Here is a 15,629-nt window from a genome sequence, read left to right as displayed (position 1 = left end):
GTAGAATGACAGGGCATTTCATCAGTTTATTATTGCAGAACCCTTCAGTTTGAACCTAGCTAATGAGTCCAGTCTGATGTCGCACTGTTCACACTACTGCTGATTGTGTCGTCTAGCCAAAGGGAATGGTTTCCTCGAATTGCCCCTCCAATCTTTGATCAAGAATTTCTTAAGGACAGAAACCTCATTCTGCTTCTGTCTGAATCCTCATTATGTGGCTGATTGCCTAACGTTGGTTTTAAGTTAATGAACGTTGATTGACTAACTGAAAGTGTGTACACTTTATCTTTTTTTGTACCTTGTTCATTAAGTCTAAATCCAAGAAGTCCTAATCAAGATCAACGTAGATAATGTCTCCCAAGAACATTCAGTGAATTCGTCAATTTTCTCTGAGCTATTATTAATAGCATCTTATGTAAAATTTTTGTATATACTTACCAGTGCACCATATATGATATAATTACTTTGATATAGGCATTATCCCATTTCTCCTGTAGGCTTTTGTGCCAGTTGTTTTTAGCTGTGAATACCCTACCATGTGTATTCTTGGATTGTGTTATCTATACCTTGGATGGTTACCAGGATCCAAGAAGATAAGGTATATAAAGAGCAGTTGACACTGAGTAAGGAAAGAACATAGAGCTAAACTAACATACATGTAAATGTTCTGAATTTGTTCTCTCCTTATCTGACTTTAAGCTAAACTCCTTGAAGGTAGGTAGGAATTAATTATGTTTCCTCTTCTACAGCAACAGTACCTAGCAAGTGTCTTAGTCTTATTAGATGCCCAAATTTATATGGAATGAATGAATAGAAACTTAGTCATCCTTGATAATGGTAATATTTATGGCACTTTTATTTAAGATTCAAAATTTGATTAGTAAATGTTGTAAGAAAAGAGATAATCTTGGGTATTTGTGTTACTCAATTCTTGGTCTTCATCCGAAGTTTACCTGTCATTCTCTAGATATTTATGTAAAGAGTATATAATATGCTATAAATTATCCTGAAGCAGTTCCCCAAAATACAATTTTTAGTCTGGTTGTTACATCAGGCATCCTGACAGTGAAAGGAATTTGAAATATTTTAGGAAAACTCTAAGTTGCTTAAAAGTGCAACCCAGATTTAAATGATTTGAACTTACTTGGATTCTAACTCTGCCAAATCCAGTCAAGTTATGGAAATAAAGTTGTGTTTAACTCTGTTACTGTGAACCATTCTTATTTGGAGAAATGTTTTAAATACTTGGAATTGTTTACATTTAGAATTGAAGGAACCTAGAGATTAAACCCCTAACATTTGTTCAAAAATAAAAAGATGTGATAATAAACATGTGGAAATAGAAATTTGTCCATTTCTGTAATTGATAGAAAATCTTCTTACAATGATGAAGTGGCCAGTGAATACTGGAAAATACACTAAAGGGCATTCTTTTTTTTTTTTTTTAATTTTTTCAATTTATTTATTTTCAGAAAAACAGTATTCATTATTTTTTCACCACACCCAGTGCTCCATGCAATCCATGCCCTGTATAATACCCACCACCTGGTACCCCAACCTCCCACACCCCCGCCACTTCAAACCCCTCAGATTGTTTTTCAGAGTCCATAGTGTCTCGTGATTCACCTCCCCTTCCAATTTACCCCAACTCCCTTCTCCTCTCTAACACCCCTTGTCCTCCATGATATTTGTTATGCTCCACAAATAAGTGAAACCATATGATAATTGACTCTCTATTCTTGACTGATTTCACTCAGCATAATCTCTTCCAGTCCCGTCCATGTTGCTACAAAAGTTGGGTATTCGTACTAAAGGGCATTCTTACCTCTGGGCTTCCCTCAGTGCTAGTGGCAGTTTTTATGTTTTAAGAACGGGAGGAGCGAAAACATACAATGAGAGCAATATTGCAGAAGGCAGTCATGAAAGCATTTATTCTCAGTGGGTGAGGTTGGCGTGTTTCCCTGGGGGAGTATGTTCATTCCCTGTGTTTTCTTGTGTTGTGTATGCTTTTCTTTAACAAACTGTTTCTTCATCCATACCCATTCCCCCAAAAAAGACTGAGAAGACTAAGCTCTAACTTAAGGTTATAACATTGACAGCCTTCTTAGTTCTGAAGATATGTACAGATTGTCTTTAACATCACTTCTTGTTCATCCCGAGTAATTTGCAAGTGGCTGATGTGTGTCTTGTCATTGGACTAGATGTTGGGGGATACAAGGATAGACATATCTCTTATTCCTTGAAGCTAATAGGTCAGGAGGTATCTTCTAAAATCTTGTCCCTTACAGCTCTGCTAACACCAGAAATGTTAAAAGTTTTGCGATAAAAGGATCAGCTATTTCTTTTACTTCGGTAGTAGTAAATGTTTTATCTCCACGTTGACAGGACCGAGAAACCTTTAAAGAAAACAATGTAGCTTGTTCTCTAGTATTTTCCCGAGCTATCTAACCACCAGGTCATGGGTATTAACATTACAAGGGCTGTAAATGCTGTGCCGCACACAGTTTAGGAACCTGCCAGGTGGGGGCAGCGAGAGCAGCTGGGGCAGAGAGCTGGGATGGCTTTCCGCAGGAGATGGTGTACTTCGAGCCTGGAAGGAGTCGTCGAAATGGAATAGTGGGGGAGGCAGTTTAGGGCTAGGCAGAAAGAACAGTGTACAAATGCACAAATGTTTGACAGAGCTTGGTGTTTTTGAGGAAGTCCCAAGTAGTTCAGTAGCGTTAAACCAAAGTGGGGAAAGAAGCTGCACCAGAGAAGGACTCGGGGGCCTTTGAAATGTTGAAGAAGCCTTGAATAGCAGGAGTGATGTTTAAAGCCTGTAGTAATCGGTTCCCAAATTTCAGAGTTATGTAAGATCTGTCATACTTTATGGTGAAAACCAGTTCTCCATAGGGGGAAGAAAAATTCCTGATTTATCAAAAACTCGCAAAAATAAGAAACTGTTATGACTGAATCATCTACCATGTGCTGCTATTGAATTCTTAAGGTTATTTAATGATACTTTTGAAAAATTTTTGAGTCATCTGTGAATATTTAATATGGTACATTAGGAACGATGAGGCAGTTTTCCATGTTGAAAGTTTCAAGTTAACTTAATTTCTATTTTAGAATTTATTGTAGGAGAATCATCACACTTTAAGACAGAACAGTGTGATGTTACATTTTAGAATTTAAAGTTTAACTGAGCTTTCCCTACTATCACTGATGTGCATTATTAAATATCAGAAAGTACACAGAAATAGGAAAAAGCAAAGTGGTTTTGTGCCATAAAAGAGACAAATGTGCATGTTGGTATTTTTTGCTGACGAATTCGTTTTACATACTTTTAATTCTACTAAACATAGTGCTGCTACTTGTTTACATTTTCCCATGTAAATTTTTTGTAAATACCACATTTAAAGACTATATAACGTATCATTCAGAGGATATACCAATGTCTTTGTAGCTGTAGATAGTCTTCAGTTTTTCTAAGTATATTTTTAGATGGTTTCTATTTTCTTTGTTATTATAAATATTTTGTATATATAGTTCCAGAATTGTAATGCTTGAATCAAAAAGTGGGAATATGTTTAAGGCTCCTGAAGCGTATTTTTGAATTACTTACCAAAACAGTGCAAGTGATTTTTATTTCCACTGGGAGTGTATTGAAATATTCATTTCACTAGGTATTGAGACCAATCATTTAAAAAAAAAAAAATAACAAAGCAACTTTGTTGGTTCAGTAGTTTAAAAATCTGGACCCATATTGTTCTGTTTATGGTTTTTATGTTGAGCAATATTTCAGTTAAATTATCCTTTTTTTTTAAAAATACTTTGTGTAAACAAATGTAAGAATTTTCTTTTGATATGAAGCTGCTTTTTATTTTGGAGGTATCCATCACGAATTGAAAAAATCGACTATGAGGAGGGCAAGATGTTGGTCCATTTTGAGCGTTGGAGTCACCGTTATGATGAATGGATTTACTGGGATAGCAATAGGTTGCGACCGCTGGAGAGACCTGCATTAAGAAAAGAAGGGCTAAAAGATGAGGAAGATTTCTTTGTAAGTAGCAACTTTTCCATTTGGTAGCCATATAATGATGCATTTCAAAAGGAATTCTGTTAAATATTACAAAAGCTTAATTTTATAAAGGAAAACCTTATTTATTATTACATGGTATTGATCTCAAAAGTTGTTTAAAATAGGATTTTAAAGCTGGAGAAGAAGTTCTGGCTCGCTGGACAGACTGTCGCTATTACCCTGCCAAGATTGAAGCAATTAACAAAGAAGGTATGTATTGGAGGTGATCTGAGATTTACAGTGGGATTAATAGTTAAATTTAACTGGATTTCTAATTTGAATTAATGTGTGTAATTGTTACATATGGTTGTTACTTCTCTTTGTTTCAGACTTGACTTTCCTACTAATATTCTTTTTTTGGGAGTATTTTATTTGTAGTATATAGGATAACATGACACCTGATCTACTGCCAAAATAAATTTTATATTAGGAGCGGTAGATAGTTGGTTAAAACTGTGCAGCATTCAGTTCACAGGTTTACATTGTATGATTTTATTTCTTATTCTCTTCTTCTTTATTTCTGTTTCTGTTTGTTGGCCAAATTATTTTTATGAGTGCCTCAACCAGAATGTGAGGGAAGATTAAAGATCAAAGGAAATTCAAATCAGGTTACCTTGGAAGTAAAATGCAGTATAGTGTTTTTCTGAGGAAGGAGTGTGAAAATTTACCAGTTTGAGGATTTCCTTTATTGGATCTTTCTCCTGCTCGTTTTCTTTATTTCTACAAATAAAATTGGGACTGTTAAGTTTCCTAATAGCCTTTGTGGTATCTAATGCTGATATTGAGCAAAAATTACTGAACTGATCAGAAATGTTGACAATAACACAGAAATCAGGTGTGTTAGTGTGGCCGAAGGCGAATACTTGTGTTGGGACAGTAATGTATTGAAAAAAAAAAAAAAAAACTTTCAGACTGATTAATTTGGAAAGGCTTGAGAATTAGTATTTAAATTAGTATTAAGAATATACTTAAATATTTTATTTTTAAATTTCGTATTTAAAATTTTACTTTAAAAAGCTATAAAATAGTTTACAAGTATATTTTTCAAGTCAGTAACACATTAGTTTTCTATAATGATTATTTTTTAAACATGACCACTCATTCATTCTTTTCACTGAAGAAACACATTGAGTGGCAGCTTCTTTGCAATAGGAGCATTTAATCTAAGTAAGGTGATGCGTCCTTTAAACCTGAAAGACAGACGAGTCAGCTAGATAAAGAAGGAATGAATGGCTTTTTCAGACAGGAGAAATGGTATATTGCAGGAGAGCAGAAGAGAGGCCTGTCACCTTTTAGGAGTTGCAAGACTTTGATGTGACTGGAGTGAAAGAGCCCTTTAAAGGGAATAGAATATCAGAAGAGGTGGAGGAGAGAAGCAAAGATCTGTGTATGCAATGTCTTGTTGCAGAATTTGAATTTTATTTGGAGATGATGGGCAAGAACTGTGGAAGGTATTTGAGCTGAGGAGATTTAAAGTAACAAACTTGAGAAAAAATGGGAGGTAAGAGGAGATAAAAGGGGAAAACATTTAAAGAGATAAAGAATGTTAGGTGTGGAAAAGTAAATCGTTGTTTAGCTTGAAATTATGACATAACTTTACAAAGGCCTATTCCAATGTATTGTTTTAAGGAATTGAAATAACAAATATGGCTATGATTTTACTACCTACCACTAGTCACCTTACTTCCGGAAGAGTTGAGAGGCATCTCCATTGTTAGGTTTGTGGGTCACTTGCTTCCATGTTTAGAGCTCTTTGGGAGTGTAGCATATTACAAGTCCGTGTGTACATACACTTGCAGTGCCCTCAGAAGCAAAGCCCCCATGTTATATCCTATCCCATTTGTCCATGGGCGTAGAAAATAAAATTAAAATTGCACTGGTGGAAGAATGAAGACACTTACTGCAGTCTCTGCCATTTCAGGAGGAGTTTAAGTAAGCCCTTAGTGAAATATTGACAGATGTAATTTCTTTTTAAAAAGTCTCCATTGGAGGTATTTGTCTTGTGATTTCTGTATGTTGCACATGGTGGATGAACCTGCTTACCATGCCCAGGCCGCCAAAGAAAAACAAGGCAAAGGATGCCTTCAAGAGGCCTTCTGTTCACTGTAGGAGCTAAACAAAATGAACAAAAAATAAACATTAAGGTGTTTGAAATATGTCTTAGAGAAATTGAAGAGGAGGGACAGATCTGTAAACTGGAAGGCACAGGAAGTGTTCATATTATGGGTGGGATTTGAAGAGCTGGTCCTTGAAGAATAGGTTGGAGAGAGGAAAGGAGAAAGGCATCACAAGAGCAGAAGCAGTGTGATGAGCAGTGGGGAGGGATAAATGTCCGGTTGGCATAGTGTGGCGCCTGCTCTCCTCTGGAAGGCCGTTACTGAAGAAGGAAGAGGACAGTTGCAGGAATGATGGTAGTACAAGGTGTATGTATGTATGGTTTGGTATTCTCAAAATTTTACCAGTGTTTTTATATCCTTGCTACTCAGTGGGTCAGTTTTTTTCCGTAACTTGGGTCTAGATCTTTATATCTGTAATACTGTGAATTATGCTAATTATAGAAAAGATGAAATCCTGTGATGTTCAAATTGCAAAATTAAGGAAAATCTTTATACATCTATATCTGGCTTTGGTGCCAACTTCTAAGCCAGTCATAATTACCACACTTCTTGTTTATACTCCTTTTGTAAAGGTCTGGTATCTGTTTACTTAAAGTGGCTCTTCAGCCCTCATTTGTACAGAAATGATAGAAAATTATTGAAATTCCTTAAGTATAAAATCTGTGTAATTTATATGTTTTGTGGTAGTACTGACTTTTGTTGACTTGAAAACATGGTCTCTGTAACCAAAAGGGAATATACTTTGTGATTGTCGTGAGAACACGGTCTCAAGCCCTAAAAGCAGAATGAGTGAGTGGGAGAGGCATGGGCATGGGGATGTAGCTGTGGCTGTGCTGCGGCTTAGTGGACTGCTGTGGACAGAGCCTTCGGCCTCCCTGGAATTCAGTGTTCTGACCTGCAGAGCAACAGTGTCATCTAGATGGCCTGTATTTTCTAACTTCAAAGCTTGTGGTCTGATTCGTACTTGCTAGTTCGTTAATAGAACACGTTATTCGTGAACAGAATAATCTTTCCTTGAGTAAATGACTTTTTTTTGGTCTATCGGTTCTTTCTCTCTAAAAAGAAACTTTCAAAGAGAGCAAAGGATAATTCCTATAGATAGATAATTCCTTGGGATTTCTTTGTAAATAATGATTTTATTAGGGGAAAGGGAAAATAAACTTTAACCAACTTGATGGAGTTCTTAACGGGTGTGTGTTTGCAGTTACTGCAGTTACAGTGTATATACTTCTGTCAGGGCATTACTTGTTAGATTTCAAGTGTTGCTGTAAAATTCAGTTGTATTTTCTAATGATTATGACTTGCTCCTGTTTCAGGAACATTCACAGTTCAGTTTTATGATGGAGTAATTCGTTGTTTAAAAAGAATGCACATTAAGGCCATGCCCGAGGATGCTAAGGGGCAGGTAAGGGTGCTCAGCATTCCTAGCTACCCAAAGGGATGTCTTCTTGAATGGTGACAATCAAAAAAAGTTTTTATATATATATTTTAAAGTGAACTAATTGTAGGATTATGTGCTGATAGCCCCAAATAGCAGCAAGAAAAGAAGCTTAGAATGTAAAATAAATTTATACACTTGATTTTTGCTTCTTTGGCTTTAGACCTGCTAAAGTTATAGGTCACTAGTTTCTGTTCCAGGTGAAATCCCAGCATCCACTAAGCTGGTGTTGTCCTATCGACCCAGCTGGATCGTGTAACCAGTCTATGGGAAGTGAGGTAAGTGCCTTTTTTTAATTTTATTTTGTTTTTCCTGGTATATAGTATCCTTTAGAAAGTTAATTTTTAATAAAATTTTATATTGAGTTTCTTATCTTCTTCTTTCCTTTTATAAATCATAGTCATTAATCTTCTTTTAAAAGGCGCTTACCTGACACTCTAGGCTGTTTCAGGTAGGGCTTTCTGAGTCATGGGACGTAAGCAGTCTATTACATGCTTTGTCACTGCTCAAAGCAAGAAAGAACGGTAAGCATTTAAAGGAGAATCTGGGATGAAGTTAAAACCATGATTCCATTGGTTGAATATGTTCCCTGAAAAACTGGAAAGAAAAGGTGCCAGTAGAAATTTAAAAGATTTTCTTTTATGTTCTGCTGTTATTTGGGATTTTCAGCACCTGGACCTACAATTAATTTTTAAAAATTGAAAGTGATCTATGAAAATGTCTAATATGGATATATGCTACATATTTGTTTCATACTGTGCAGTGGAAAGTATCATTCTGAAATGTGTTGAAATCATCTGGTCAGCTCCAGCCAAACGTATATCACCGCATTTAAAAAAAATGATTCCTGATAAATTCTGAGAAGTATGATTGTTTTAAATCACGTGGTTTTCAAAAATTTAGTTTTGCAGTCATCAGCTAGCAGAATTTTCTTCCCCAGTTAATATGGAAATGCAATTTAAAATGGAATTGCTTTTGATCAGGAAATTGCTTTGTGTCTTCCTACCTGTACGTATAAATAAAATGTTCCTTTGAGCATTCAGTGGTGTGATTTCTTGGTTACTGCATAGAGAGATTGATTAAAACATTGGGAACTTAGTTTAATATACATCTTTAATTAAAATTCTCTCTCTCTCTCTTCTTCTTCTTCTTTTTTTTTTTTTTTTTTTGCTTTAAAGCTTTTATTTTATTCTGGTTATTCAAATGTTGGTGAGATGGCATTAAGCCTAAAACTTCATTTTTTTCCAAAGTGGGATACCAAGCAATTTTTGGTAAAATTACAAGTCATAAAAATTTATGGGATGTATTGGGTGTTTACTTTTAGCAAGTAGGTACATGCAAAATATAAACTACTGAAAGAAAATAGGAGTAACACTGCATTTTTTTTTTTTTAAGAGAGAGAGAGAGCTTGGGAGTGTGCACAGGCCAGGTTGGTGGGGGCGGAGGGGTGGGGGGTTAGTAGTAGTGGACACAGGGCTCGATTTCACAGCCCTGAGATTACTACCTGGGCTGAAATCAGGAGTCAGAAGCTTAACCGACTGAACCACTCAGGCACCCTGAGTAACACTATTATTTCTTTTAATTTATGTTTTCTTCATAATTTTTAATACTGGCACACTAAAATATTGCTAGAATTGTTTTTTATAAAATGGCCTCATTTTATAAGTGTCTTTTTTTCCCCAAAAAAGTTTTTGACTGATTTTCATGAAGGAAATATACTAAGTCAGGTGTTGTGTGGGCAGTGCTGAAAGAATCCAACTTTGCATGTATCTTAGAAATTTTGAGTACTTTGAGAATTCCTTTGTAAAGATACACAGTAAATTTCTTTTACTAAATTAGCAAAGGATAAATTGATGCAGTATGGAGATACATTCTTCTCTAAACTTTCTGTAGCTTTTTCTGTCCTACTTTTTCTTTTTGCAAGTGTGCTGTTGTAATACTCACTAATATTAAAGATTTGCTCTTAAGGTCCTCCACTATTTATAAAAATGTTTTTGCATACATTATTTAATTGGGTTCTCATAGCAAATCCTTTGATACAGCTATGACTGAAACTTCTATTTCACAGTTGAGGAATTCAGAACTTAGAGAATTGAGTGACTGACTTAGAATTTCGTATAACCGTAATGCAGAGTGATTCTGAACTCAATCTGATTTCTTTATTGTGTACTGCTCTGTTGTCTACAGGGAGCTTTGAAGCAGATCATTAGTTTTAATTCATGGAATGATCACACCAGTTATTTTTAATAGCGGATCTTACCTGTTTAAAAACAGAAGGGCAGTATAATGGGAGAATTCTTTAATGACACAACTGCAGTGATTCCATGATTAACAAGTCATATGATCAGGAACTTTAAAAAAATTATCTGATTGTACTTTTAAGAGCTACAATATGAATCTCTCCCAGTTTTCTGTTCAGAAAAAAGGTGGGGGAAAAAAGAGAGAAAAGAGGTGGGGATGGAATTTACCCCTGGCATTTTTCAGCATTTCTCTAACAACTTAAAAATTTCCTCACAATGTGGAACAGAGAATTAAGCACTGTCTCTTCATAAGACCATACAGGTATGATCTCTCTGAATTTGGCACTTTGCTAGTCCGGCTCTATTTTTGTTTCTTTTTCTGCTTTGTTGCTTACTGTCCATTTCATCGGCGAGGTGCTTTTTTTCCTCTAATACTTGGTGTCATTGTGAAGGCTCAATTTAGCTGTAGCCCTTTGACTTACTCAGACTGTTCTTGCCCCTTGTGCCTGTTCTCATACACTGATTGCCATGGCTTTGTCTAATGGTATTCCTTTTCCTGGCGGTGCCCCTTGACTCCTTTCCTTCTGCCCTTGGCCCTGAAGATTCCTGCTGCAGTGCTCACCTCATCTGTTATGTTTCCTGAAGCCTTCTAGTAGCCTTTCTCTTAAGTCAAGATTAATCTTTTGTTTTCTTCCGTGGTATTTTGTGTATTATTCCTCCACTGTCTCTTCTGTCACACACTGTCTTATAGTTAATTTTATTTGCCTTTCAGTTCCTTATAGGTAACAACAAAAACATGACTCTAAGTATACCTGGGATTGGACAGTACTGGTTTATCTGGTTTGTTTTGTTTTGTTTTACAAATTAGAGACATAAACCTGTATTTCACAACTGTGTGTTTTTTTTTTTTGTTTGTTTTTTTAAGATTTTTATTTATTTGAGAGTGAGTGAGAGAGAGATCAATGGGGAAGAGATAGAGGGAGAAGCAAACTCCCTGTTGAGCAGGGAACCAGATGCTGGGTTCCAGCCAGATCCTGGATTCCAGGATGTGGGGCTGGATCCCACCAAAGGCAAACACTTAACTGACTGAGCCTCCGAGACACCCCATGTCTTAATTCACTTTCTAATAAGATATGTACTGGGGACACAGTTTAAATACTGAAAAAGCTATATGCTGGTCATCTTCCAGGCAGGAGTAAAGGTGTTCCTTATAGGCAGGAGCAGGGCCAATGCATTTTTGGGGTCTTTCAGGCAGCATCTCTTAAGAATTGTCTCCATGCTTCTTGGCACATGTAGCAAGGTATTCAATAGAAGGTTGGGTGAAAGTTTTAGGTGCAATCGCATGATAGTTGTAGTTCATTTTAATCATGGGGACATAATGAAACAGACTTTGTTGGTTTATTTTTAATGGCTTATTGTCTTCTTATATTTTTAAGACTGAGCAGCCATCAACCTGTATCACCTAATGATTGACTTTTGCTAATGAAACCTGTGAAGTAAATGCACTTGATGTTGTGAAGTAGTTTTTAGTTATATGGACTAAGAATTAAATGTATTACCCATTTTTGTTGAATTTGAGTTAGTCTCTTTGAAGCTTAGTGTTCTCAGTGGAAGATTAACTGTAGAGATAGTATAAATACTTGTTTTAAAAAAATCTTTTTGATTGTGAAAATTAAAATGTTAGCACCACTTTTTAAGTATCTTTTCATTTTTTTACAACAAGCATTTTTAGTTAAAAATAAAATAGTAATGGTAAAAATTATTTAGCAACAAACAGACTATAAACACAGAAAGAGTAAGCATTCACATCTTAGAAGAAGGGCGATCCACACAAATACTAGGAAGTCGAAGAGAGAGGGAAATTGGTCTGGAGCCTGACTGCATGTATTTCCCCTTGGTCAAATCAAATGGCTCTTTTTCTTTCACTATAGTTCTAAGCTGTTGTGATAAATTGGTGTGCAAATTTTCAAAGCTTTAAGAATTAATAAAATCATACCTAGAATTCTGTGAAGTTGACCATACTGTGAGTGCTACATTCTTCCTAATAAGGAAGAGTAATTTGTTCAGTGGAAATACATTTCATTTAATCTTTACAGAATTGCAACGAAAGCATTTTTCTCTTACTTCTTTTATGGTTTGTTGTATTCAGAAAAGAAAGGCAATTTGCCACTTGAATCTAAAGTGCTAAGAGCACCATGCAGTGTGCCATATTTATTAGAGGTTTGCCTCTATTATTAGGTTTTATTTCTGTGAAAATATATCGAAGGAATATTTGTTACTGAATATTTTCTAAGTTTATGTAAGGTTATACAATCCAAGTAACCCATTAGATCATTAAATTTGATAATCACCATGTTGATTTATCGTATAAATTAATTAATTCAAATTTTATATTTGTGTGCATGTGAGGGTAGCTTTGGAAATGTGAGACATGTTTTTATTCATTAGTGTAATTAAATTTTGATTAATTTTTTAATACTTCACATGTTTTGTGTTTTTCCTTTGGAGGATTGGATAGCTCTAGTCAAAGCAGCTGCCGCAGCTGCAGCCAAGAATAAAACAGGGAGCAAGCCTCGCACCAGCGCCAACAGCAATAAAGAGAAAGAGAAAGAGGAGAGGAAATGGTTTAAAGTACCTTCAAAGAAGGAAGAGACTTCAACTTCTATATCTTCTGCAGAAGTTGAGAAGAAGGAAGATCTACCCACATCTAGTGAAACTTTTGGTACAAAATATGTTCTTACATTCATTCTTCATGGCAGGGTAAACTCGCTAGAGAGTAAGCCAGACCCTTTGGTTACCTGCAGTTGGAGGGTATGGTGGAATGATTGGGCTCTTCCTTGCATGAGGGAAGAAGTTAACTTCGGTAGCAGGTTGCAGAGCTGAAAATTACTGTCTAATATGGGTACTGGTTAATGGGTGATCTTAGTATTCTTCAATAGAAATGAGTTCTGATTTTGACTTCTAAGTTCTTATTAGTAGGCTTTGGGGTTTTTGTTTGTTTTGTGATTTTTTCCCCCTTTAACTTTTTAAGTGCTTCTGCATGTATTTTAGTATGTAATATGGAAAAAGCAGTGAGTCACTTTCTTCCTGCTTTTCTTTATTAAAGAATAACTGCTTAATGGTTCTTTATTTCTAATATATCAGTCTGGAGAAATTTGTGTTTTTTAAAGTTCTGTGTTAAGCACTAGGTAAAAATTAAGTGCAAAGCATTTTTACTATTTTGTTATCTAAAAAAAAAAATTATGTGTTTTAACTTTGGATTCTAGATAAACTCTCATATATGTATTCTATTAAAAGTAGGACTTCATGTAGAGAACGTTCCAAAGATGGTCTTTCCACAGCCAGAGAGCACATTATCAAACAAGAGGAAAAATAATCAAGGCAACTCATTTCAGGCAAAGAGAGCTCGACTTAACAAGATTACTGGTAAACTACAATGATTTTTTTGGGGTGGGGGGGAAGGATTGGAGGGTTTGATTTTAGAGTAGTCTGTTTTTAATAAAGTAAAATGTATCTCGTGGTTTAGTGTAACAAGCAGGTTAACAAGAAAGACAGTTACTTTATGGTTCTTCAAGGTTAGCATCCTCCAACACTGTCAGCTTTTTCTTTTGTGAAATGTGAAAACTATCACATTCTTTCTACCTACCTCACAGGGATGTTGTGAGGATTGATAGGATCAAATGTGATAAAATTCCATAGTTTTAAAATCACCTGGTAGTAGTAGTTTCTATAAACATTGAATTCTCTGCTTTTGTCAATCTGTGGTGACATCATCTCTGTGGTTCTATATATTATTATATAAACATTTCTTACTCTTGCCCTGTCTCATTAAGGATGGTAGCAAATAAGGGGCGCCTGGCTGGCTCAGTCAATGGAGCAAGCAACTCTTGATCTAGGGATGGTGTGTTCAAGCCCCATGTTGGGTGTAGAGATTCCTTGAAAAAATAAAATCCTTAAAAAAAAAAAAAAAAAAAAAAGATGGTAGCAATGTGGTTGGAAAGATGAATACTTAATTAAATGTAGTTCCTGAGTGTGTTAATTCCAAAGTAAAAGTACTTTTCTAAGTTTCTCAAATTTATCTTCAGGTTGGTCCTTAGAAGCTCGTCTTACTTTTCTGTGTTTTGTTATAATTTAGGAAGTAGGGTGCTAGGATGGTGGAAACTCTGGAAGTCTAGCCTGGTTAGTGTTCACAGGAGAAGAGATTAAAGTATCTGAAGCAGGGCCAGTCATACTAGGCCGTGTCACTTCCAAGACCTGTTCAGCCTAATGATTCTCATCTTTCAAAAAATTGTGAGCATACTTAATTTTTCTCGGTATATGCTAAAAGGGAAATTAAAATACTTCCAAGTATTTAGTCATATGTTTTTATTTTAAGGACAAAGTGGTTTTTAGTGCCTAATAAAGCTGTATAAACCTTTGTTGGCATTCTTTTAATATGAAGAAGCTTTGGTTTCATTGTCAGATCAAAGAATAAATGGAAATTAGACATGTTGACCATTTTCTGAAGAATAGAAGCCCATTGAAAAATGACTGCAGCTGAGCGTTCTTTAGAACCACTGTTGTCTTATGGTAGTGTTCATCTTAAGTGATTAGAATTGGTTTCAACAGATGAGAATATGTAGTCTTTCTATTTGTTAATACTGTTTTTGTGCCTTTTTCTGATAAAGGATACTTTTGACCCCAAGTCAGGAAATATTTCAAATGAATTCACCCATTCCACCTTTTCCTTAGAAACTGTTAGTTTTGTAGAAAGTCAAAATGTTATCCAGGTGGTTGTTATGATGGCAGTTTAAGACTTCGTTTGGCCCTAGCAGAATGGAAACTAGGGTTGCATACTGTGGCAGAAGAGGAAGAGCACTTCCAGCTCCTATGAGACCAAGACCGAAAGAGCGTCACCGGAGGGGTCAAGACCAAGGGCGATGGACGTGACACTGACGCGGTGTGACTGCCAGCTTACCAGCCTCAAGGCTTGTCCTGCAGTCTGGAAATCTGCTTTTAGTTTCTGGCAGTCTGTTCTCACAGGTGCTTTACTGAGAAGCTCAAGCCCAACAGTTAAAGAAATAAAAGAAGAAAACAGCCCAGTGCACAACAATGTATTATTTACATATGACCTTGAAAAGACAATAGTGGGTAAAACCATTTTGCCTCAAGGAAGCTCTAATGCTGGTTGCTTGGTAACACCTTGCACCTTGTCTGGAGGGACTGAGCCCCTCACTTCAGCCCTTGGGAGTCTCAAAAGAACAAGTGATAGTTTGGCAGCAGTAGAAAAATGTGAGACTTTTATGGATGTGAAGCCATTGTGTTTTTTCCCTTCATTAACTCAGAATATTGAATATGTGATAATCCTTTTAATAGTTCATGTTTCTGCATTTATTCCTGTGTTCACTTGCAACTATATCATGCAAAAAGATGAATAGATCTTGCGAGATTATCTTCACTGGTTGAAGCTCAAGCTTGTTTCTGTGCAGTAAATTTCATTTGTTCCCATAAAAAGAGATGAGAACTACTTCAAGATAGTGATTTTGTTATGGGATTATGGTATGTTTTAAATTTATCAAGCTCGCTTATGATGTCTTTTTGCCCCTTTACTACTGAGAGGATTACGGCTATGATCGTGGCAGCATCTTAGCCTGCTCTGATGTCTCCCACCGCCCCCACCAACTCCATTTTATTTGTTTTTGAAATCATTCTAGCTGGAAATATGTGGACCAGCCACTGGATAAATGTAATTGATATATTCCCCCTCCTGTTTCCTGTAGAGATTCTAAACCTGA

The 15,629-nt window shown here is 35.9% G+C and overlaps 1 protein-coding gene across 2 annotated transcripts in view; it reads left to right on the top strand.

The window, feature by feature from the left end:
• Positions 1-15,629, top strand: part of PHF20L1 (PHD finger protein 20 like 1) — an 83,286-nt gene that overhangs the window by 17,136 nt on the left and 50,521 nt on the right. Inside the window, exons 3-8 of one of the 2 annotated variants that reach the window (XM_044244921.1) lie at positions 3,871-4,042; positions 4,186-4,270; positions 7,494-7,582; positions 7,816-7,893; positions 12,364-12,577; positions 13,156-13,281. In XM_044244921.1, the coding sequence (XP_044100856.1) occupies positions 3,871-4,042; positions 4,186-4,270; positions 7,494-7,582; positions 7,816-7,893; positions 12,364-12,577; positions 13,156-13,281 (764 nt within the window). The remainder of the gene's footprint in view (positions 1-3,870; positions 4,043-4,185; positions 4,271-7,493; positions 7,583-7,815; positions 7,894-12,363; positions 12,578-13,155; positions 13,282-15,629) is intronic. The other variant, XM_044244920.1, reaches the window with a different exon arrangement.

Source organism: Neovison vison, chromosome 4 (assembly GCF_020171115.1).
Source record: "Neovison vison isolate M4711 chromosome 4, ASM_NN_V1, whole genome shotgun sequence".
Taxonomy (NCBI): Eukaryota; Metazoa; Chordata; class Mammalia; order Carnivora; family Mustelidae; genus Neogale; species Neogale vison.
The sequence above is the reverse complement of the archived record's forward strand: the minus strand, read 5'-3'. Positions and strand labels throughout refer to the sequence as shown.